The sequence below is a fragment of the Myotis lucifugus genome, unplaced genomic scaffold (assembly GCF_000147115.1).
Source record: "Myotis lucifugus unplaced genomic scaffold, Myoluc2.0 scaffold_29, whole genome shotgun sequence".
NCBI classification, from domain to species: domain Eukaryota; kingdom Metazoa; phylum Chordata; class Mammalia; order Chiroptera; family Vespertilionidae; genus Myotis; species Myotis lucifugus.
This window is the reverse complement of record NW_005871077.1, coordinates 6317615-6343009: the sequence shown is the minus strand read 5'-3', so window position 1 is coordinate 6343009 and position 25395 is coordinate 6317615. Positions and strand designations below refer to the sequence as shown.

The 25395-nt window shown below is 41.9% G+C and overlaps 1 protein-coding gene across 1 annotated transcript; it reads left to right on the top strand.

Annotated features, from left to right (window-relative positions):
• The first annotated feature begins 19387 nt into the window (after positions 1 to 19387).
• On the top strand, positions 19388 to 21010 carry LOC106696789 (endogenous retrovirus group K member 7 Gag polyprotein-like). Its single transcript, XM_023752177.1, has one exon. It carries the CDS (start codon positions 19388 to 19390, stop codon positions 21008 to 21010), a length of 1623 nt encoding a protein of 540 aa, XP_023607945.1.
• The last annotated feature ends 4385 nt before the right edge of the window (positions 21011 to 25395 follow it).

Genomic DNA, 25395 nt, shown 5'->3' with positions numbered 1-25395 from the left:
TATGGGCAAAATGTTTGTAGATAAAAGTCACATTAAACTCACAATCGAGAATTGCCAACAAGCTTCACAGATCTGTTCTAAGCACACTTGTGATGAGAAATTTTAAATTATATTTTCTTATGTTACTTAATAGACTATTTTAAAAATTGGAAGAGGTTCTGGATATAGACTTTGAGTATTTTCATGCAGTATTGTTCTTTTTAATGCATCATTTGCTTTGTTGAGTGGTTAGATTTTTTAAAATTCATTCTTTAAATAGAGATTAATAGAGTGTAATATGCACTTCCCAGAAACTCATAGTGTTGTCCAATTGAGAAAAGGAGGTTGCTTATTGAGTACACAAGACTTTTTAAATTTTTAAAACAATCTAGGGGAAATCACTAGCCCTTGGGTAACTTTAGAATAAAGAAGTAGTTTCTGCTAAATACTCAATGAGATTAATGGAAATAAATGAATTTTATATTTTTGCAAGGACAAAAAGGACTCTCAGAATCTTGTGGGTTTTTAGGATACAGGATTGGGTGTCATTTTGTATGAAGATTGTGGAAGACACTGCAAGAGTTAAAGAATCTAAGATATAACCGATAGGTATGTTTAACGCTAGAAAAAGTGGAAATCAGATAGGCCTATTCTTAGATAACATAGACAGCCACGTTCATGACTGAGTCTAGCCTGGATCATCTATAAATAGTTCTTCATTCTGATAGTCTAGGATTACAAAATAGTAAACAAATTAGGGATAAAATATTCCTAATGAAAATAATTGTGAAAAAGGGCTGTGAAGGTTAAATTTAACAATGAATGTAAAGTACTTGACACAGTGCCTGACACATAGTAAGTGTGAATTATTGCTATTATTAGAGACATATTATTAATAATTATACCACTATTATTAATTATTACAATAATCTTTTTGCAATAGGTTTAGAGGTCCTGGGAGCACTTCTGATAAGTGATTGTCCTTAAAAATTATAATGAGAAAGACTTCCTTCTGAGTTCCCCTCTAGCTAGAAGTGCTAAGGCAGTCCTTATTGTTCTCCACTATGGTGAGATTTTGCTCTTAGGAATCTCAAGTGGATTAAAGAGAAAATGAGCCAAAAAAGGCTTTTGGACGTGTCGTCTGGGAGTCTCAGGGAACCTGACTCATGCTATCTCTGGCAAGATGCCTGGGATATGGACATTTTCAGGTTGCTTGGAAGCTCCAGTGTGGGAAAGGAGTCATCTCCCCTTCTCACAGTATATAAATTTTTGTTCTTCTCCCAGCTGTGTACAAGGTTACAACCAACGGAATACCTGCCAGATATTTCAGCTGGCTGCATCCTCCTCTCCTCGGTTTTCACAAAAAGGTAGTGTGAAGCCTATAGGTGGCCTCTCTAGCTACACTCAGTATATAATCTGAGTAGGGATTCTCACCCCCAAAAAAATAACATTGCTAAATAACAGGTCATTTAGGGCAATTAGGGCTGAGAAGAGAGAGACTACAGTAAATATTTTTTTTCCATATCAATTCATCAAAGTTTGTTAAATTTCCATGATGGATTTCACAGTGGAACCTAGGTAGTTGAGAATGGGTTTGACATTGAAGGTTGATGGTAGGAGAGGGCTGTGTTATAGGGAGATACAAATAATTAATAGTCACGATTCTTGTCCCCACTATATTTTCAGTCTAGGTGGTCTACATATGTGTAGTGCTCCCTGAAATATATATATATATATATATATATATATATATATATATATATATATATATAGATTCTAAATAATCCTACAATTTTAGGTACTAAACTGGTATCTTCTTTTGGACCTATTTGAAATTTAAAGTTCCCATGTTCAAATTTAAATGCAGCTTATGCTCTAATTAGTTACTTCCCTAAAATGAAATCACCTGTCTTTTCATCAGTAGGCTGGAACTTCAAAAATCTTTGATTCCTCTTTTTTTGTTCCCCTAAAAGCAGACATCGGCCAAGTTAAGTGGATGGTTGATCTGCAGGGTCTGTCTAATACGAATACCTCTTTCTATTTCCAATTCCATTATCCTCATTTTTATGCTTACTACTTTTATTCCAAACTGTTCTCTCCATCTTCCATTTCTATTTGTTCCAATCCTACACACTCTAAGTGTTAAAATTAATCTTTCTAAGGATTTGATGTAAATATGCCCAGAAAGGAGAAGTTACCCTGCTAACACTGAGCAGTCAGTATACTGGTAAGAAAAACAAGCTTTTATAAATTTGGCTCACCAGTGCTTTGTCACTCTTGGATGAATGGATGTAGCTGAGTTTCTGAATCCTCTGTATTTGAAATATATGATGACTCCACTGAGATGCAATGAGCCTCAGCCAGGACAGCAGTCTCCTGATATTGTAATGCTAAAGGAATAGGCATTTTGAGCACAATACTAAAAGCAATTAAAAAAATGCTTTTTCAACAACCCATTAAATAGGCATAAATACTTGATATTGTAGAGTACCTAGAACATAGTGGCTGCTTTAATAATAATTATCCCTACAAATATTGTTATTGTTGGGGTCAGTTTGCTATTTGTATCTTAATCCTGAAACTGTAATATCAATTGGACCTATCCCAAAATGTTATCTTTTATGTCAGGCTCAAATGTCAATTTTCCTTTTTGCTTATAATCCAAAAACAAGTGAAATTGTAAAAAATCCCATTCAAAGTGGAGAAGGAAGGGGCTGTCGGTCACTGACCTTGGAGTCCCCTTTGACACTTTCTTTTCACTGGCACAAGTAAAGGAAAATACTGAGCCAGGTTACTGCAGCATAAGTTTGGACTTGCTCCTGTAGCACCTCTTTCTTCCTACTAATAATTGTCCTTTCCCCTCTAGAGAAACAATTTTCTCTAAATGATTGAAATTGCATTAGGAAAAAAAAAAATCCAGCTCTGTCTTCTCTTCTCTTGAACAAAGGGCCTCAGCCCCTAGTTAGAAACCTAGGTCAGTACAAAAGCAACATGAGAGACATTCCTTTCTTCAAGGAACAATGTGTCTGAAGCCATCTTGTATTCCAGTAGTTTTCATGATGAACTTCACTAGCTGTAGTCAATAGGCAGGAAGGAGAGGGGAGCAGGAGGAAGTTTATTCAGGAGAAGTTTCTAGGCTAGTAGTGAATGGAGGGCCTGAGCTAGAGGCACTGGCCCCTGATACATAGGCTGGAGAAGCTCTGGGCCTGGGGGCTGTGCCTGAGCAGCAAGGGCGTGCCTTCAGTCAGGAAGGACCATCAGTATTGTCCTCGCCCCCTACTGAGAGATTAGGACATGTCCTTGATTTGTCTTGCTTTCAGTCTGCTGATGTCAGCGCCTCTTTGTCTTCTGTCCAAATTCAGTTCCCTTCTGCCATCCCACTGACTCACTATAATTTAAGAGCATGTGGGGGTGGAGAAAGGCTGAGCCAGGAAGGAAGAGGCCAGCACTCTGGTTTCTGTGCCACGGCCGACCTTCTATGGAACCTTGGATGAATGGCTTAGCCCCGAACCATCCTTGTTTCTTCGTCTGCTGCAATGGAGGTGATAGCAAGTAACTCCGCTAACAAGTGGGACCTTTGTGAAAACCTAATGGGCTAATGCCAGTGAATATGAGGAGTACTGTGCAAATAGGAGGCATTTTATGAGGTCCTTTTACTTAAACTGTTAGTTTCCTTTTTTTTTTTTCTTAGATGGGACTAATAATACACACTTCAGGGAGTGTGCTTAGAGAAATAAACACGGGACTCACCCTTAATGGATAGAACGGGCATTGTGTGGAGCAATCATATCCAAACCAGTACAGCTCCTCCTTTAGTAGCGGCCATTTGGAAAATAGCAACTTGAATCTAGACACTGTGTTACATTTACACAATGGAATATACACAGCTCTTTAATAAGTGTTCTCTTAATTGTCTGAGCAATTGCAAACCTTAGGCAGGAGGAGAAAGCCAGTGGATCAATGTTTGAGTGAGAGAGGATGGTCAGGAAGTTGGGTTTCTGAAGGCACATTTATATGCAGCTTCTTTTTTCATGGCCAAATTACAGATACCCAGAACTCATGCTAAGAAGTCTCAGAGCTGATACTGGAAGCAGAAGTGTGGAAACTTAACTTCATTGTGTAAGGGCCCACTGCCAATAGGAAGGGAGAATGAGCCAGGAGCCAGAGAAGATCATCCCTTGGCTTGAACTTGAGCAGTTTCTCCGAAGAGCGGGAGAGAGGTTGGACAAGCCCAGAGAAGGAATTTGGAGGTCATTTTAGGAAAGGCGCTTTCTCACAGAGAACATTTGCTTTTAAGTGTTTGAACTTTCTTTTAAATCTTCTTTTGAAAATTCTCTTGTGCATTTCTAATCTGATAGTGTTATTCTGAGGGAAAAGAATGGTCCAAGGTCAAGCAAGGAGAAATAAGGGGTTATGATGACAAGATGATATGATGTGGCATCCTATCTAATAAAGAGTAATATGCAAATTGAGCATCACTCCAATACACAAGATGGCTGCCCCCATGTGGTCAAAGATGGCCACCACAAGATGGCTGGCAGGGAAGGGCAGTTGTGGGTGATCAGGTCTGTAGGGGAGGGCAGTTGGGGGGAACCAGGCCTGCAGGGGAAGGCAGTTGGTGGTGACAAAGCCTGAAGGGGAGGGCAGTTAGGGGTGACTAGGCTGGCAAGGGAGGGCAGTTAGGGCTGACCAGGGCAGCAGGGGAGGGCAGTTAGGGGCAATCGGGCCGGCAGGGGAGCAGTTAGGCATCGATCAGGCTGGCAGGGGAGTGGTTAGGGGCAATCAGGCAGGCAGACTGGCAAGCGGTGGGGAGCCAGCAGTCCTGGATTGTGAGAGGTATTCCAGATTGGAGAGGGTGCAGGCTGGGCTGAGGGACACACACCCCACCCCTGTGCACGAATTTTGTGTACCAGGCCTCTAGTCTTCTATAAAAGAAATAACATGGAAGGTGGCAAGCTGGTATGAGAGCTAAGTATGTGAAACAACTTTTGGAGCAAGGGAGTTGAAACAGTAACAACTATATCTTCTCCTAGACAACTATATCTTCTCCTTGTCTTTGCAGGCTCCTCTATTGCTTTTACACTGGAATGCTGCTACACTCCAGCAACAGCCAGACAACTGCAGGATCCAGACAAGCATTCCCAGGTGAGCCCTGCTTTGCTTTACTTTCACCAAGTAGCCCAGCCAATTTTTAATTTTTGAGGTACTCCATACTGCTTTCTACAGTGGCTGCATCAATCTGCATTTTCACCAATAGTGCACAAAGTTTCCCTTTTCTCCACATCCTCGCCACATCCTTGATGTCAGGTTGTTTATTGAATTATTGATGATAACTATTCTGACAGGTGTGAGGTAATATCTCATTGGGGTTTTAATTTGCATTTCTCTAATGATTAGTGATGTTGAGCATCTTTTCATATATCTGTTAGCCATCTGTATGTCCTCATGGGAGAAGTGTCTATTCAGGTCTTTTGCCCATTTTTAGTTGAATTGTTTGTTCTTTTGGTGTTGAATTTTATAAGTTCTTTATAAATTTTGGATTTTAATCCCTTATCAGATGTATTACTGATAAATATGTTCTCTTTTTCAGTAGGTTGTCTTTCTAATTTGTTGATGATAGTTTCCTTTGCTGAGCAAAAGCTTTTTAGTTTGATGTAGCTCCATTTGTTTATTTTTATTTTGATTCCCTTGACTGAGGTGATACAAGAAATGTCGGAGATTTTACTGCCTAAGTTTCTTCTAGGACTTTTATGGTTTTGAGTCTAACATTTAAGCCTATTAACCCATTTTGAGTTTATTCTTGTATATGGTATAAATTGTTGGTATAATTTCATTTTTTTGCACATATCTGTCCAATTTTCCTAATACCATTTATTGTATAGACTATCTTTACCCCAGTGTATGTTTTTGTTTCCTTTGTCAAATATTAATTGACTATAAACTCATGAATTTATTTCTGGGCTCTCTATTTGTTCCATTGATCTATATGTCTGTTTTTATGCTCTTGTGATTACTATGGTCTTGTAGTATAGTTTGATATCAGGTAGCATGATTCCTCCAATTTGTTCTTTCTCAAAATTTTTGTGGCTATTCAGGATCTTTTGCGATTCCATATAAATTTTTGGAATATTTGTTCTAGTTCTATAAAATATGCCATTGGAATCTTAATAGGAATTGCGATGGAATACACAATGGAATATACTCAGCTGTAAAAAAAAAAAAGGTAAGTCTTACCTTTTTTGATAGCATGGATGGACTTGGAGAGTATTATGTTAAGTAAAATAAACCAAAAAATACAAGTACCATATTATTTTCACTTATATATGGGATCTAATGAACAAAATAAACTAAGAAACAAAATAAAAATAGATTCATAGATACAGAAAAGAAACTGGCAGCTGTCAGACAGGAGAGGGCTTGAGGGACTGGGCAAAAAAGGCGAAGGGATTAAGCAAAGAGAAAAAAACTCATAAACACAGACAACCATATGTTGATCACCAGAGGGAAAGGAGGGTGAGGGGATGTAGAAGATAGTAAAAGGGGGTTAAATGCTGGTGGAAGGAGATTTGACTGGGGTGGTGAACACACAATGCAATATACAGATGATGTATTATAGAATTCTACACCTGAAACCTGTACAATATTATTAAGCAATATCATCCCAATAAATTCAATAAAAAAAGAAGTCCAAACCCGAGAGAGAATGTGGTGGTAGAGTTGGGAAAGTTCTGGGATATTTTATATTAGCTATCCCCAAAGCTACTCTTGAGGCTAATTCCACTCTGGAACAAGTCTGAAGCTCCTAGGAATTTTGCAGAAATTTACCTGACAAAGGAATAGCATTCCAAATATAAAAAGAGTTCCTACAGTTCAATAACTGCAAGACAAAACTGTAATTTTAAAGAGACTGAAAAATATTTAAATAGACACTTTACAGAGGAAGCTATACAAAGCCCAATACACACATGAAAATAGCTCAAGATTGAATCAACAGGGGAGAAAAAATGGTGGCCAAATAGGCAGACGTGTCCCGAGCCTTATCCCAGAGGAGAAAGAAGGAGCATCTAAATCAAATAACATCCACCCGGAATTGGCGAAGTAGACACAGCTGGTGAGACAATTTGCAGCAGGAAGGGTGGAGGACGCCTGGAGAATGGTAGGATCAAAGATCTGGGCTATAGAGTTGAGAGACCACCAAGCTGAAAGGGTCAGAAGGAGGCTGCACAGCACCAAGTCCATGTCCCTTGGGGACAGGCGTAACATCTGACTGTGGAAAGTAAGTCCACAGGGCTGCTGGCAGCTGGGGATTCTTGATCTAAGTCCACAGCCACGAGAGGCTATGCTCAGAGGGGTGGACTGAAGAACTGCCCAAGCCTTATGGTGCTGCGGGGGACAGAAACTCGCAGTGGCACAGTTGTTTTACCTCTGTTTGGTCTTTGCTTTTATTTGCTAAACCCAATTCATAGGACCTTTCAATTACAAACACTCATGGCTGAGATGCAGGTGGAGGTGTGGACTTGTGGAGTCTGAGAAGAGGCTGTGGAGGACAGCGGGTCAGAGAGAGGTGACCAGGAGTCTGGCACTGAGTCATTTGTGACCCTCCAAATCTAAGCAGCCATTTTTCTCCTGAAGAGCCACCCCCTTCCAGCAGGCTCAAGACCGCTAATACAGCCACACCCAGACTACACCCTGAGTGGAACAAGGGATACAAAAATCTGAATATCCCTGAACAGCCCTCAGGGACTGGGTTGAAGAGAGGCCTTTCAGTTCCAGGAAGCAATACAGCACCCTCCCTACCTATAGCCTTGTCAGAAACAGCCGCTTGAGAGATTAAGATTGACAGCAGGCAGACAAGCTAAGTGGGCAGATTGGTCCCACCTGCTTTCAGTCAAGGCTGTGGAGATAGACACAAACAGAGGAGCGGTAGATCATTTGGAATTTCTACATGGTGCTGACTACCTAACAGGAAATAGAGAAGTGAAAGACAGAACAGGAGAGTGGGATCTTAAACCAGCCCCCATGGGGCATTAAAACTCGGCTGAAACAAATGACACTTAACTTTTTTCAATTTTAGTATTATTCTTTTTATCTTTTATTTAAATTCCCCCCCCCTCTTTCTTCTCTGTGTTTTTTTTATTTTTATTTTTTTCACATTACTTTTTCTTCATTTTATTATTTTTTATTGTTATTTTATTTTATCTTATTTTTTACTGTTATTTTTTAAATTTATTTTTCTTTCTTTTCTTCTTATCCACTCATTCTCTTTCTATGTCTCTATACTGAACCAAGGTCCTTCCCCTATTCATCCAATTTCTTAATCTTACTACCTGTATATAAACTCTGCCTCTATAGATTCTGCCCCCCCATTTTTTCTGAGTGTTTGTTGATTGCATTTTTTGTTTATCTGTTTGTTCTGTGGTGTTTTCTCCCCATATATATATGATTTTTCTTCCTTTTTCTTCTTTTTCATTTCTCGCTTACCTTTTTTTCTTTTCTGGGTATCATTTTTGTTCTCTTCTCTCTCTCCTAATTCTCTTTTCCCTGGTGGAGTTATCAGTGTTGTGAATACATTCGTGTTTTTTCCCTTTGTTTCATGTTTTATCTAGTTATATTTTGTGCTGTTCAGACAATGTGGTAAAGAGCAAGCCACATAACTAGACACCCTGAGAGGAGACCCCATCCACGAACAGGACAATAACACTCAAGACCCAACTACACCAAGAAAACCTAAATATCCCAGTTAGGGGGCACCCCTAGTTTACCCAGCCCAGAAGAACGGAGAGATTGTACCACTGGGTCCCACAAAACATCGACTATATAATACAAACTCAAAAAAATCTGGGTGGCATAGCAGTTTGATCTAATACATAGAAACAATCACAAAGGAACAGCAAAAATGGGGAGACAAAGACACAACCCCCATTTGAAGGAAAAGGAAGAATCACCAGATAAGGAAATAAATGAAATGGAGGCAAGCAATTTGTCAGAGAAAGAATTCACAGCAGTGGTTATAAGAATGCTGAAAAGAATAGAAGACAAATTCAATAACACGTAAAAATCAAGAGTAAATGAATCAGAATCAACAGGAAATGAATAATAACATAGCTGCAATAAAGAACACAATGTAAAGTTTCAACAGTAGAATAGAAGAATCTGAGGACCTCATCAATGAGTTAGAAGACAAGATAGAAAACCACCCAAGCTCAGCAGCAACTGGAAAGAAAACTTAAAAAGTAGGAGGAGAGCCTAAGGGAGCTTTGGGACAACACAAAATAAAATAACATCTGCATAACAGGGTGCCAGAAGGAGAGGAAGTGGAACAGGAATAGAAAACTTGTTTGAAGAAATAATGACAGAAAACTCCCCTGATGTTGGGAAGACACAAGTACAAGAAGCACACAGAGTACTAAACATGATGAACCCCAAAAGACCCACACCAAGACACATCATAATTATAATTGGCAAACATCAACGACAAAGTAAGAATCTTAGAGGCTTCCAGAGAGAGACAAAAAGTCATCTACAAGTGATCTCCCATTAGACTATCAACTGATTTCTCAACAGAAACACATGAGGCCAGAAGGGAATGGAATGAAATATAGAAAGTGATGCAAAGCAAGGGAGTGAATCCAAGAACGATATAACCAGCAAAGCTATCATTCAAAATTGATGGTGAAATCAGGAACTTCACAGACAAAAGAGGACTAAGGGAGTTTATTACCACCAAGCCAACAATGCAAGAAATGCAAAAGGGACTGCTGCAAAAAGAAGAAAGAGAAAGGGAAGAAGGAACACAGGCATTAAAAATAAAAATTGCGACAAACAAGTATCTATCAATAATAAACTTAAATGTAAATGGATAAAATGCTCCAATCAAAAGACATGGGGTAGCTGAATAGATAAGAAAACATGACCCATATATTTATTGTCTACAAGAGACCTACCTCAGAACAAAAAACTCCAACAGACTGATAGTGAAGGAATGGAAAAATATTTTTTAGGCAAATAGAAATAAAACAAAAGCTGGGGTAGCAATCTTTATATCTGACAAATTAGACCTCAAAGTGAAGGCCATAACAAGAGATAAGGAAAGCCACTTCATAGTACTACAGGGAGCAATTCAACAAGAAGATATAACTCCGGTAAACATATCTGCACCCAATGTAGGAGCACCCAAATACATAAAAAACTTCTAGAAGATATCCAAGGATTGACAGCAATATAATCATAGTAAGGGACTTTAATACCCATTGACACCACTAGATAAATCCTCTAAACAAAAAATCAACAAAGAAACAACAATCCTAAATGGCTCACTGGATCAGATGGAGCTAATTGACATCTTCAGAACATTTCACCCCAAAGCTACGGAATATACATTTTTCTCAAGTTCACATGGGACATTTTCAAAGGTAGACCACATAATGGGTCACAGGCAAAGTCTCTCCAAGTTCAAGAAGATTGAAATCATATCAAGCATCTTCTCAGATCACAATGGCAGAAAATTAGAAATCAAACACAATAAAAACAATGAAAACAAATCAAACACTTGGAGGCTAAATAGCATGCTATTAAACAATTATTGGGTTACCAAAGAGATCAAAGAAGAAATAAAAAAGCATTCTAGAAACAAATGACAATGAAAACACAACAATCCAAAATCTATGGAACACAGTGAAAGCTGTCCTGAGAGGGAAGTTCATAGCTCTACAGACCTAAATAAAAAAACAAGAAAAAATTGTAATAAATTATCTAACCCTACAACTTAAAGAATTAGAAAGAGAGCATCAGTAAACTCCTAAAGTAAGCAGAAGGAAGGAAATAATTAAGATCACAGTGGAAATAAATGACAGAAACAAAAATAAAGTAAAAAATATAAATAAAACCAAGAGCTGGTTCTTTGAAAGGACAAACAAGATTGATGAAACTCTAGCCAGGCTCACCAAGAAAGAAAGAGAGAGGACCCTAATAAACAAAATCAGAAATGAAGGAGGTGAAGTAAACAACCAAACTCACATACAAACAAAGGATTATAAAAAAAATACTATGATACTATGAACAACTCTACTCCAACAAACTGGACAACCTAGATAAAATGGAAATATTCCTAAAAAAAAATACAAGCTTCCAAAACTCAATCAGGAAGAATCAGAAAACCTGAATAGGCTGGTAACTACTGATGAAATTGAAACAGTAATCAAAAACTTCCAGCAAACAAAAGCCCTGAACCAGACAGCTTCACAGGGGAGTTTTACCAAACATTCAAAGAAGAACTAAAACCTATTCTTCTCAGATTATTCCAAAAAATTCAAGAGGAAGGCACACTTCCAAGCTCTTTCTATGAAGCCAGCATTACCCTAGTCCCCAAAACAGATTAAGACACTACAAAGAGAATTAGAGATCAATATCCCTGATGAACATAGATGCTAAAATCCTCAACAAAATTCTAGGAAATCGGATCCAGCATTATATCAGAAAGATCATACACCATGACCAAGTGGGATTTATTCTGGGAATGCAAAGCCGGTACAATATCAGTAAATCAATAAACATTATATATCATATAAACAAATTGAGAGAAAAAAATTGCATAGTCATATCAATAGATGCAGAAAAGGTATTTGACAAAATCCAACACCCTTTCCTGATAAACTCTCAGCAAAGCAGAAATAGAGGAGTCATATCTCATCATAATAAAGGCCTTAAATGACAAACCTACAGCCAACATCATACTCAATGAGCAAAAACTAAAACTATTTCCCCTAAGAACAGGAACAAGACATGGATGCCCACTTTCTCCACTCCTGTTTGACATAGTACTAGAAGTGCTATCCATAGTGATCAGATAAGAAGAAGAAATATAAGGCATACAAATTGGAAAGAAGGAAGTAAAACTGTCATTATTCACAGATGACATGATATTGTACATAGAAAACCCTAAAGACTCCATCAAAAAACTACTAGAATTACTAAATAAATTTGGCAATCTAGCAGAATATAAAATTAATACCCAGAAATCTATGGCTTTTTTATACATCAATAATGAACTTCAGAAAGAGAAACTAAAAAAAAAAAATCCCATTTATCATTGCACTAAAAAAATTAAGATACCTAGGAATAAATTTAACTAAAGAGATAGAAGATCTGTACTCAGAAAAGTACAGGGTGTTGAAAAAAGAGATAGAGGAAGACATAAACAAATGGAAGAATATACCATGTTCATAGATTTGTAGAATCAACATCATTAAAATGCCCATACTACCCAAAGCAATCTATAGATTCAATGCAAACCCCATTAAAATACCAATGGCACATTTCACAGACCTAAAATAAATTCTCCAAATATATATATACATATATATATATATATATATATATATATATATATATATGTATGTATATATGCCTAAGCGACCGTATGACTGAATGACTGGAATGACCAGTCCACCAGTTGCTATCACGCACACTGACCATCAGGGGGCAGATGCTCAATGCAGGAGCTGCCCCCTGGTGGTCATTGTGCTCTCAGAGCAGGAGTGCAGCTCAGCCAGAAGCTGGGCTCATGGCTGACAAGCACCAATGCGGTGGTGGGAGCCTTTCTCACCACCACAGCTGCACTACTGAGCAGCTGCAGTGGCAGCAGGCACAGTGGGGCTGGGATGAGTGGGAGGGGCATGGTGCCAGGCCCCAGCTCGGGCTCCTCCCTGGCAGCCTGCCGCTTAGCGCACTGCTACATCCCTCATACCCTATAAGTCTGCAGTTACAATCTCCAGAGAATGGTTGAAGCACGGACACACGGAATATCCAGGATGAGCCTGATACTGCCACTGAGCTCCTGGAACTCTGCCTTGGGAATTGAGATCAAATTTAATCCCTTACTGATTGCCCGGGAGCTACAGAGGAAGGCAGCAATATAATAGTGGCCACAAGTGGCTACTGACAATCAGGTAAAAGTCAAAGAGAAATGCATCTGAAGGGTGGAGGCGTGGGCAAAAGAACACCCCTGCCCACAAGATCACCAACTTTATATTGTTCACCTCAGAGCATCTCTTTTTTTTTCTTAAATAATTAAATCTTTATTGTTCAGATTATTACATTTGTTCCTCTTTTTTCCCCCCATAACTCCCCTCCTCCCAGTTCCCACCCCACCCTCTGCCCTCACTCCCCACCCACTGTCCTTATCCATAGGTGCATGATTATTGTCCAGTCTCTTCCCACATCTCCCACACCCCCTTCCCCCCCAAGAATAGTCAGTCCATTCCCTTTCTATGTCCCTGATTCTATTATAATCACCAGTTCATTCTGTTCATCAGATTATTTATTCACTTGATTCTTAGATTCACTTGTTGGTAGATGCGTATTTGTTGTTCATAATTTGTATCTTTACCTTTTTCTTCTTCTTCCTCTTCTTAAAGGATACCTTTCAGCATTTCATATAATACTGGTTTGGTGGTGATGAACTCCTTTAGCTTTTCCTTATCTGTGAAGCTCTTTATCTGACCTTCAATTCTGAATGATAGCTTTGCTAGATAAAATAATCTTGGTTGTAGGTTCTTGGTATTCATCACTTTGAATATTTCTTGCCACTCCCTTCTGGCCTGCAAAGTTTCTGTTGAGAAATCAGCTGACAGTCGTATGGGTATTCCCTTGTAGGTAACTGAGTTTCTTTCTCTTGCTGCTTTTAAGATTCTCTCTTTGTCTTTTGCTCTTGGCATTTTAATTATGATGTGTCTTGGTGTGGTCCTCTTTGGATTCCTTTTGTTTGGGGTTCTCTGCGCTTCCTGGACTTGTAAATCTATTTCTTTCACCAAGTAGGGGAAGTTTTCTGCCATTATTTCTTCAAATAGGTTTTCAATATCTTGCTCTCTCTCATCTTCTGGCACCCTTATTATTCTGATGTTGGTACGCTTGTAGCTGTCCCAGAGGCTCCTTACACTATCTTCACACTTTCGGATTCTTTTTTCTTTTTGTTTTTCTGGTTGGGTGTTTTTTGCTTCCTCGCATTTCAAATCTTTGACTTGATTCTTGTGCTCCTCTGGTCTGCTGTTGGGAGTCTGTATAATATTCTTTATTTCAGTCAGTGTATGCTTACTTTCTAGTTGGTCCTTTATCACACCATCGAGGGTCTCATTAGTTTTCCTGTACATCTCATCAAGTTTATCGACAGCCTCTAGAAGCCTCTTGAGAGACCTCAAAAGTGTGGTTTTGAATTCTATATCCAGTAGCCTGCTTTCCTCCGGTTCTGTCCTTTGTGGCCTGTTTCTTTGTCTTGGCATTTTTTATGCTTCGCTGTGTTGATAGAGTGGCTTTCCGTGTTAAGTGTCCCAATTACCTGAGGTAGACACTCTTGGTGCACCCCCTTGTGGTCTCTGTGAGCAGTCTTGTAGTCAAGCCTTGATTGTTGTAGGTAATTACTACTTGACCTCCAGGCCAACTGGCTGTGAGAATCAGCTGTGTTTGCAGTGGGAGAACTTCTGTCCTCTAGGGAGGTGCTAATCTAGCCTTTGCCTGAGGCTATCCGGCAAATGGCTCTGTGCAGGGCTTGGGCGGGGCGGGTCCCACAGGATCAACAGGGAGGAGGAGGGAGCAGTTATGGCTGCTCTCAGTCCGTCCCCAGGGGCTCTGCCTCTCTGTCCCAGCAACCGCTGCAAACCTCGGAGGGACCGAAGCCAGACAGTCCCGCTTCTCCCATTTGAGTCTGGGTCCCTAGAGACTCGCCCGGATCTGGAGCTCAGAGTCTGAGGCTTCCTCCGGATTGAAACAGTCAACTGCGCCCTCAGCCACCAGCCCGCGCTGCGCACACTCCACACCTTAGTATTTTACTTCAGCACTGCGCCTCCTCTGATTCTCGGTTCCTCCTAGTTGTAGAACTTCCACTCAGCCAGCCTTCCTGTGGTTCTGGATGATGTCCGTTCCGTCTTTTAGTTGTATTTTTGAAGTGGTTGTTCGAGGCAGCAAACTCCCACGTTAACCTATCACAGAGCATCTCTTATCCGGCTCTGAGCAGTGGAAAATGTCCAGCATGGCCCAAGGTGTCCACCAGGGACCTCCCAGCTGGCAAGGCGCGACCCTGGCAGCAGAAGGGACACTTGGAAATATTTTTTCAGGAAGCTGAGGGAGGAGGACAGACTTCCCACGCCACTTCTCAGTGGCTCACAGGGACATGGAAACTCCCTGGGCAAGTGGGAACGGGCTCTCAATTTCCTTTTAATGTGCACAAATCTGTGCCCTGGGCCACTAGTATGGGATAAAAAAAGACCCCGAATAGCTGAGGCAATCCTGAGAAAGAAGAACAAAGTTGGAGGGATAACCATACCAGATATCAAGCTATATTACAAAGCCGCTGTTCTCAAAACTGCACAAGAACAGGCATATAGACCAGTGGAACAGAACAGAGAACCCAAAAATTGACCCAAGCCATTATGCTCAATTAATATTTGACAAAGGAGGCAACAGCATACAATGGAGTCAAGACAGTCTCTTTAATAAATTGGACAGATATATGCAAAAAATGAAACTAGACCACCAATTTACACCATAAATAAAAATAAACTCATAATGGATAAAGGACTTAAATGTAAGACAGGAAACCATAAAAATCTTAGAAGAAGCCACAGGTAGCAAAATATCAGACATATATCGTAGCAATATCTTTACCAATACAGTTCCTAGGACAATGAAAACTAAGGAGAAAATAAACAAATGGGACTACATCAAAATAAAAAGCTTCTGCACAGCAAAAGAAACCATCAACAAAACAATAAGAAAGCCCGCTGCATGGGAGAACATATTTACTAATGTTATCTCTGATAAAGGTTTAATCTCCAAAATTTACAGGGAACTCATACAACTTAACAAAAGAAAGACAAACAATCCAATTAAAAATGGGCAAAGGACCTAAAGACTCTTTTCAAAAGAGGGCATACAGAAGGGCAAGAGACATATGAAAACATGTTCAAAGTCACTAATCATCTGAGAGATGCAAATTAAAACAATAATGAGGCACCATCTCACACCAGTCAGAATGGCTATCATCAACAAATCAACAAATGACAAGGGCTGGCGAGGATGTGGAGAAAAAGGAATCCTTGTGCACTGCTGGTGGGAATGCAGACTGGTACAGCCACTGTGGAAAACACTATGGAGTTTCCTCAAAAATTAAAAATGGAACTCCAATTTAACCCAGTAATCCCACTTCTAGGACTACATCCCAAGAAACCGGAAACACCAATCAGAAAAGATATATCCACCCCTATGTTCATAGCAGCACACTTTACAATAGCCAAGATTTGGAATTAGCCTAAGTGCCCATCAGCAGATGAGTGGATTAAAAAATGTGGTACATCTACACAATGAAATATTACACTACTGTAAAAAAGAAACAACTTTTACCATTTGCAACAGCATGGATGGACCTAGATAGAATTATGCTAAGCAAAATAAGCCAGTCGGAGAAAGACAAATATCACATGATCTCACTCATTTGTGGAATACAATGACCAACATAAACAGATGAACAAAAATATAGCCAGAGTCATGGAAGCATGGAACAGACAGTCCAACCTATGAAGAAAGGCAGGGGAGTGGGTGGGGTAAGAGATCAACCAAAGGACGTGTATGCATGCATATGAGCATATAACCCATGGACACAGACAGTAGGGGGGTGAGGGTATGTGCTGAGGGGTGGGAGCAGCTGGGGAGAGGTCAATGGGGAAAAAGAAGACTTATTTAATACTTTAAACAATAAAGAATTTTTTTAAAAAGACTGAATCAACAGCAGAAACCAATTAAATTGACAATGAGATATTAGTACTCTCCTACTAGAATGGCTAAAATGAAAAAAAAGACTAACACTAAATAAAGAAAAGGAACTACAAGGACTCTTATACATCACTGGTGATTATGTAAAATGAAAAATTGTTGATAGTTTCTTAGATGATAATGCAACTATGACCCAGCAGTTCTTAATCCTAAATGTTCATTTAAAAAAATCCTTGTGCAAGAAAGTTCATAACAGTTTTATTCAGAGAACATCAAGAAAACAAAAAACAGCACAGATGTTCATCGATAAGAGAATGGGTGAACAAGCTGTGGTATAGTCTTACAATAAAATGTAATTCAGCAATAAAAAGGAATGAATTCTTGATCCATATAACATGGATGAATCTCAAAAACATGCTTAGTGACAGATGCCAACACAAAAGAGTACTTACTGCATGATTCTCTTTACGTAAATTTCTAGAAGAAGAGAGCATTATGCTAAGTGAAATAAGCCAGCATAATTAAAATAAAAATTGTTACTTCTGGGGAAAGAGAATTGACTGGGAAGGAGCACAAAGAAATGGAAGTTTGAAAAAATATTCTGTATATATTGGACTATGAGTTATTGAGTACAGTGGGGCCTTGACTTACAAGTGTACCGACTAACGAGTTTTTCAAGATATGAACCGTCTCTTGGCCGATTTTTGCTTTGAGTTGCAAGCTAAAATTCGAGTTACGAGCCAGCTTCAGATACCCCACCGCTAGTTGGCTCAGCGAACATCACAGTGAACGCCACAACATCAGCCCAGCATCATGTGTCTCACTCGTTCACTTTTTGATTTGACATATGAGTAATTTGAGTTATGAGCTCTATCACGGAATGAATTAAACTCGTAAGTCAAGGCCCCACTGTATATACATTTTTAAAAACTAGTTGTCTTAAATTGGGCTGCTACAGCAAATTACCACAGACTTAGTGGTATAAACAACATACATTTATTTCTCAAAATTATGGTGACTGGGATGTCCAAGGTCAAGGTGCCAATAGATATAGATATAGATACAGATATAGATATAGATATAGATATAGATATAGATATAGATATAGATATAGATATATATCTTTCTCTCTCGCGCCCTTCCTCTCTCTAAAATCAATAAATAAAAACTAAATTAAAAAAGCATGCTCCCTTGTGTCTTCTCATAAAGGTAATAATCCCTTCATGAAGGCTCTGCCCTCAAGACTTAATTACCTCCCAAAGGCCCCACTTCTGATATCAACACATTGGTGGGTAGGATTGCAAAATCTGAATTTGGGGTGGACACACAAACATTCAGCTCAGAACAATGATCAAACTGCCCACTAAAAATCTGTGAAACAAACAAAAAAGAAGAAATAAAAAGAAAAAAACAAATCTGTGAAACACATATAACTCAATTTAAAAATTAAGGGGGAAAACAAACAAATTCTTAGGGCTACTCTTCTCTCCCAAAGAATTAAAGTATCGCTTTCACCAGGGACTACTTTTTAACATTTTAAAAACTCCAGCCAATGTCAAAGTCTTCTCTGAAGTATGGAGGCAAACCAATCTGGACCATGCCAAGTATGAGTACAATATCCTTCTTCAATGACTGTAGACACTACTAGTTAAAATCAGCTTTTGTGAGGAGAGCACGTGACTTAAGGTTAGAAGATTAGTTGACTGTCCCAACAATATAGATAGGTAACTAGGAAACCTTAGATAAGTCACTTCACTTCTTTACTCTCTCTATGCTTTATACCCTCATTTGTAAAAGAATAGCTTTGGCCTAAAGTTTAAGAGACTATTTTCTATTTCTACTAGTGTCACCGAATTGCTGAAATGATCAAGTTGGAATGAATATATTCATAACTGCTTTCTTCTTATCTTGTAGATCACAGCTTATATACTACTAGAGGCCCGGTGCAAGAAATGTGTGCACTCTGTGGCGGGGAGGGTCCCCCCTGTCTGGCCTGTGCCCTCTCACAGTGCAGAAGCCCTGCAATTAATCACCCCAAAGAGGTAGGCCCTGCCCACCCATTCTGAGCTCCTCGATGGATTGCCCCAAAGAGGTAGGCTGGAGCCACGGGACCCACCCCACGCCACACACGCAGCGTCAAGCCCCCGCCCACCCACACGCAAATGCAGCACTGCCTACCCACACACAGCCTCCTGGTGATCGTTCGTTTCAGTGTGAGCGTGTCATGGCATGAGGGCATGATGACCACATATGTACGTAGAGCTCGGGAAGTATGTCTCAGCGCTGTGGCTGATGCAATGGTGTGAGCACACTCCATCATGACATGCTTCCTCGGCACACCAGGAAGTAGCAATACCCGCCTGAACAAACTCCTAGAGCCACGTGCACAGTACCCCAGCCTTTCAGCCATTGGTTGCCTGTAGCAACGTGTCTCCCTCTGATTGGTCCCCTCATGCTATATATACCCCTGTAGTTCCACAATAAAACGGATCTGCGTCACTGAACCTGGTCTCCGGAGTCGTGCATGCAGACGCCCTAGCGCGTTGGGGCTCCGTCATCCTCACCCCCGAGGGACCCCCTGCTTCATCTGGGGCCCAACATGGGGCCCCCAGAACGGCTGGACAGGTGAGCAACCCTCTACAGTAAAATGGGAAACCTACCCCCTTTGGCGAGAGCGCCACAAGCGCGTGCGCTCCACGCCTTACTGCAGAGCAGGCGAGTTAAGGTCTCTGAAAAGGAACTCCAAACTCATTGGGAATATCTATTACAGTCCAATCCATGGTTAATCGAGGCCCCCATTTGGTACCTCTCCACTTGGGAGAAGGTCTTGAAAAGGATTCGATCTGCTGAGGTCCACGAGGAAAAATCGTTACCCCCTTCTCTGACACCGGCCATCTTAGCTATCCTGGCTAGCCTGTCCGGCGCTCCGCCCGAAAAGCCACTCCCAGTACCCACAGCCTTTTCAGCCACAGTGAAGGACGAGCCTCCCCCTAAGCTTCCCTTGCCACCTTACAATCCCCCGGTCACTACCACCACTCCCTCGGCACCTGAGGGTCCCCCAGAGGCCGACCCTTGGGAAGTATCTACCACCAACAGAGCTCAGAAGGAAGTGGAACAAAACGAAACTAAAACGGGGGAAGCCGCTACCTCGGCCGAAACAGCGCAGGGCAGGAAGCCAAGCGCAGGTCCCCCGCAGCAGACTGCTCCGGCCTCCCTTGTTGGGGACACGAACGATAATCCCTGGACAGGGCTATACCAATCCCAATGCCAGCAGAGGGACATGGCACGGTTCTCTTTGGGCTTAGAAACTCAGGCTTTCCCGGTCAACACTAATCCTACTGCCCTACAACCTCAGGCGTGGATACCGCCTAACCAAAAGGAGCTACTGGCCATTAGAAAGGCAGTACAGGAGGATGGGTTATCAGCCCCGTACACCCAACAGCTACTTGAAAATTTTAGTATAAATCTTAACTGCCCTCATAATTGGAAATGCCTCTCTCACACCATACTAGCCCCAGGCGACATGATTCAGTGGAAGGCTTTGTTTTATGAACAGTGCAAGCAACAGGCGGAAAGCAATCGAGCCGCGGTAGCAGGAAAAGCCCATAATCCGCACGATGAGGCAGATGCACTACAGGGAGAAGGAGTTTTCTCTTCCCCTGCTGTCCAGGCCCAGGGGCACGCTAGATATTTTGATCAAGTCCGCCTCTGTGCTATGCGCGCTTTCGCCCAAATAAATCCGAGGGGTAAGCCTACGCGACTGTCCAAGCTCTTACAGGGTTCCAATGAAGGGTTTTCAGAATTTTTACATAGAGTCAGGGAAGCTGTGGACCGTAAGGTTACTCACGCCCAGGCAGCGGAAGCCCTTACCAGGGAGCTCCTCTGGGAGGGGGCTAATACTGAGTGCCGCCAGGCAATCGCTCCAGTTAAAGCAGGCAGTATAGATGACTGGGTGCTTACCTGTCGAGATGTAGGCAGTAAGTCGGCCGCAACCCTTGCGGCAGCGCTGGCCGCTCATATCAATCTAGGAGGCCAATCGGGAGGACAGAAAGGAGCATGCTATGAGTGTAAAGGGATCGGCCATTTTGCGAAGGATTGCCCTAACAGGAAGAGAAAACTGGGAGGGGAAGGGAAAAAACCCCCCTCCGTTTGCCCCCGCTGTAGAAAGGGACTACACTGGTGCAGGGACTGCAGAACCAATAAGGATAAAGATGGCAATCCACTGCCCCCTTTAAACGAGAAGAGGGGCAGCTCTCAGCCCCACCAGTAAGAGAGCAGCCGACCCAAGGGGTATATTGGATGCTACCTCTTACACAGAGCAAGGCGTTCCTTACCTTAACGGTCGAGGGAGAGAGAATAGAAGGGCTAGCAGATACTGGGGCAGATGTGTCAGTTATTCAAGAGGAGAAGCGGAGTTCCAAATGGCCGACCACTTCCGGTCGGCTAGTTCAGGGAGTCAGCGGCTACAAGAGGGCTGCCCAAGCTGCCAGGGGACTCTCCTGGGCGGACTCAGACGGGAATACTGGGACTTTCCGCCCACTCTTCATGACTGACATCCCCCACACTTTGTGGGGCCAAGACATCCTTGAGGCGGTCAATGCAATCATATACACCACCCCGCCCCCCCAATCCTAGGGGCCACTGTTCACCCATCGGCGCCACAGCCGATAAAGTTATCATGGGACACCACTGACCCCATATGAGTAGAACAGTGGCCTTTACCACAAGAGAAATTACTTGCCCTTAAGCAATTAGTACAGGAACAACTAGATGCTGGATGTTGAACCCTCTCTCAGCCCTCACAATACACCAGTTTTTGTCATACAAAAGAAGGATAAAGTAAAATGGAGATTTCTACAGGATCTCAGAGCTGTAAATAAACACATGAAAAAACTAGGCCCTCTACAACTGGGACTGCCTCACCCCTCGGCTATCGAAAGGGGAGCACATATAAAAATCATAGATATTAAAGACTGCTTTTTCTCTATCCCGTTGCACCCGGAGGACAGGCCCTACTTTGCCTTTTCAGTGCCCTCTACCAACCACCAACTACCGGCAGATAGATACCAATGGAAGGTACTCCCCCAGGGCATGAAGAACAGCCCTACCATGTGCCAGGCTTACGTTGGAGTGACAACCAAACCTCTAGCCAAACAATGCTTTATCACTCATTACATGGATGATATCCTTATTGCCCATAGGGACCCTATATGGCTAGAGGCATGCTACCAAACACTTATTAGCAACCTACGAGCTCTTAACCTCCATATAGCTCCCGAAAAAGTCCAGACCATTCCTCCATACTCCTTTTTAGGATATAAAATACATGAACAAATAGTACCCATAGCTCCTCAGCTTGCAATTCCTGATACCATCTCCCTACATGTGCTACAGGAACTATGTGGCCAGATTAATTGGGTTAGGAACAGCTTATCAATCTCCACCGGGGCCCTAGGCCCCCTCTTCCAATTGCTTGAAGGAGACACATACCCCCTTAGTACCCACTCTCTAACCCTCAAGGCCAAAGAGGTCTTAAAAGCTGTCAACCAGGCTCTAAGGGAGCTAGAGCTACACAGAATAGACTTGACCCAGCCAATCCAAGCGATAGTACTGGCCACCATTGGGACTCCTACAGGAGTACTATTTCAGGAGGGTCCTCTTTATTGGGTACACTTGGCCTACAGCCAGCTTGCTAAAGTAATGCCCCCAACAGCGGCCTATGCCCTCATAGGACGGAAGCTCAGGCAGGCTTCACTTACCCTATATGGAAAAGAACCTGACACTCTCATACTTCCTTATACGCAGGAACAAATCTCTCATCTATTAACCACAGATCTAGAAACACAGTTACTTCTCCTAAACTACCCAGGGCAGGTAGATAATCACCTACCCAATCATAGGCTCCTCCAAACCCTCCAAAAGGTACCGTTAGAGACACTAGGTCTGGTACGCCCCTCTAGTAAACCTATCCCTGGGGCACCCTGCGCCTTCACTGACCCGGGGAAGCATTACTGTGCAGCAATAATAAAGTCCCCTAAAACTTCCACCAACCCCACTTACCTTAGATATACTTATCAAGGCTCAGCACAAGTAGGAGAACTCAGAGCTATAATATACGCCCTTCTCTACTGTCAAAATAGTCCAGTCAATTTATTCTCAGATAATGCTTACGCGGTGCATACGGCAAAAAATATAGGGTATTCCACCTTAAGAGTTAAAGATACCCCGCTAGATCAGAGCTTCCAACTCCTAAAGGACATCCTAGAGAACCGTAAACAGGCCTGGTATATCCAACACTTATGGTCTCATACTGGCCTACCAGGCCCACTTTCCCTAGGCAACGCAGAAGCGGACAAGCTAGTTCTTACCCTACAACCCATAGAAGAGGCCAGGCTCCTACACACCAAATTTCATATGTCAGCCTCCTCTCTCCATAAGCTCTTCGCCTATCTTCCCCTAGCTCAGTGCAAGCACCTCATGCGCGCTTGCCGATCCTGCGGCCCTCTACTACCCCTCGGGCCTTTACAACCCAGAGGGGCCAATCCCCGAGGACTACAGCCCAATGCCATATGGCAAGCGGATGTCACGCATGTCCCAGAATTTGGCAAATTGAAATATGTCCACACAGTCATAGATACTTGCTCAGGAGCCACGTTCGCCCAGGCCCAAATGGGGAAAAAAGCCAAACATAGCATTGCCACCTTCAAGGCTGCCTTTCTCATCTTTGGATTCCCGTGGGAGGTAAAAACTGACAATGGAGCATGCTACACCAGCACTCTATTTCAAGACTTCTTAAAATCACACGACATCAAGCACACCATGGGCATCCCCTATAACCCCCAGGGACAGGCAATTATTGAAAGTCTACACAGGGAACTCAAGGCCCAACTGATTAAAGAAAAAGGGGGAGTGATAGGGAGAAATCCTCATACACTGCTAACCCAAGCCTTAACTACCCTCAATTATTTTCATTTTGATGAGCATGGATTAACCCCTATGTATAAACATTGGGGAGGACTCCGGGACATACCAACTCCTCTTCCTTTGGTCCGGTGGAGAGACCCACTCACCAGAGCCTGGAAAGGCCCCGACCCGCTCTTAACCCAGGGGAGAGGGTTTGCTTGTATTTTTCCAGAAGGCGACAAAAGTCCCGCGTGGATCCCTGCTCGTGACGTCAAACCGTACACCACCAGCGATGAGCCGTAGATCGCCACCATCACCCCCCGTGGAGGAAATGGAGGACCTGACCATAGAAGAGAACCAGCCCCGATGGCGGAGACGACCTAGACACCGACGAGCCCACCCCATCACCTGGGGTGACATCAAGGCTCTACAAGACCAAGCCGTGCGCATGGCGCCAGAGGGGAACCCGTCGGCAGGAACGTTATTCTTATTAATGTGTGCTATCATCACAGCTAATAGCACGGGGGCGCACAGATAAGAACTGTGAACTGTGATACCTCACCCTGGCGTTCTCATGCCAGTTGGTGTAGACAGTACCCAGTTTCCAGTGGCACGTGCCTCTGCTACTCCTTTTACCCTTCTATAAGGCCACCCTTCTATCTCCTTCTGAGTAGTGACAACTCCTTTGCTTTGGCGCTAATTAGAAAGGAAGGGGGAGATGTACGTAGAGCTCGGGAAGTATGTCTCAGCGCTGTGGCTGATGCAATGGTGTGAGCACACTCCACCATGACATGCTTCCTCGGCACACCAGGAAGTAGCAATACCCGCCTGAACAAACTCCTAGAGCCACGTGCACAGTACCCCAGCCTTTCAGCCATTGGTCGCCTATAGCAACATGTCTCCCTCTGATTGGTCCCCTCATGCTATATATACCCCTGTAGTTCCACGATAAAATGGATCTGCGTCACTGAACCTGGTCTCCGGAGTCGTGCATGCAGACGCCCTAGTGCGTTGGGGCTCCATCGTCCTCACCCCCAAGGGACCCCCTGCTTCACACATAGGCTTTTATTAATAGGATTCTTTTCCAAGAGGAATATTCTGATTGCCTAATTTGATTTAGGTCCCTTACTTATTCTGTCATTACAGTCTGTTTGCTTATACTATTTTAACTTATAAAATTCTAATGATATATTTACTGTTTTAGCAAGTTGAATCTAAAGCATGGGATATGATGACCAGGTGAGTTTATCGCAGGAATGAAAAGCTGACCTATCATTAAGAAGATATTTAATTGGTTAAAGCAAAAATTAGGTGGGGGGAAGCAATGTATTCTAGGGTTTATAACAAATGTAGAAGTAAATGTATGGAAATAATAGCACAGAGATAGAAGTACACTGTTACAAATTTTTTAGACAGTACATGAACTGATTGTATTATTATCTCAAGATAGATTCAGAATAGTTAGTTGTATGAAGGAATTATAAAAAAAATAATAATAGTAAAGCATAGCTAAAAAACAGTAGTGGAGATGTAACAGAATGCTAAAAGGCAGAAAAAGAGAAAAGTAGACAATAAAACAAATAGATAATATTTAGCAACCTGGTAGATTTAAACCAGGCTATATCTATGTTACATTAAATGTAAATGGTATAAGTATTCAAATTACAGGGCAGAGATTGTCAGCCTAGATTAAAAAGCAAAGCTCAACTATATGCTGTCTACAAGAAACACACTTTACAATTATCTGTCTAT

What these genes read in the sequence shown, in the direction of transcription:
- LOC106696789 (XM_023752177.1), top strand. Translation starts at nt 19,388, where the DNA reads ATGGGAAACCTACCCCCTTTGGCGAGAGCGCCACAAGCGCGTGCGCTC.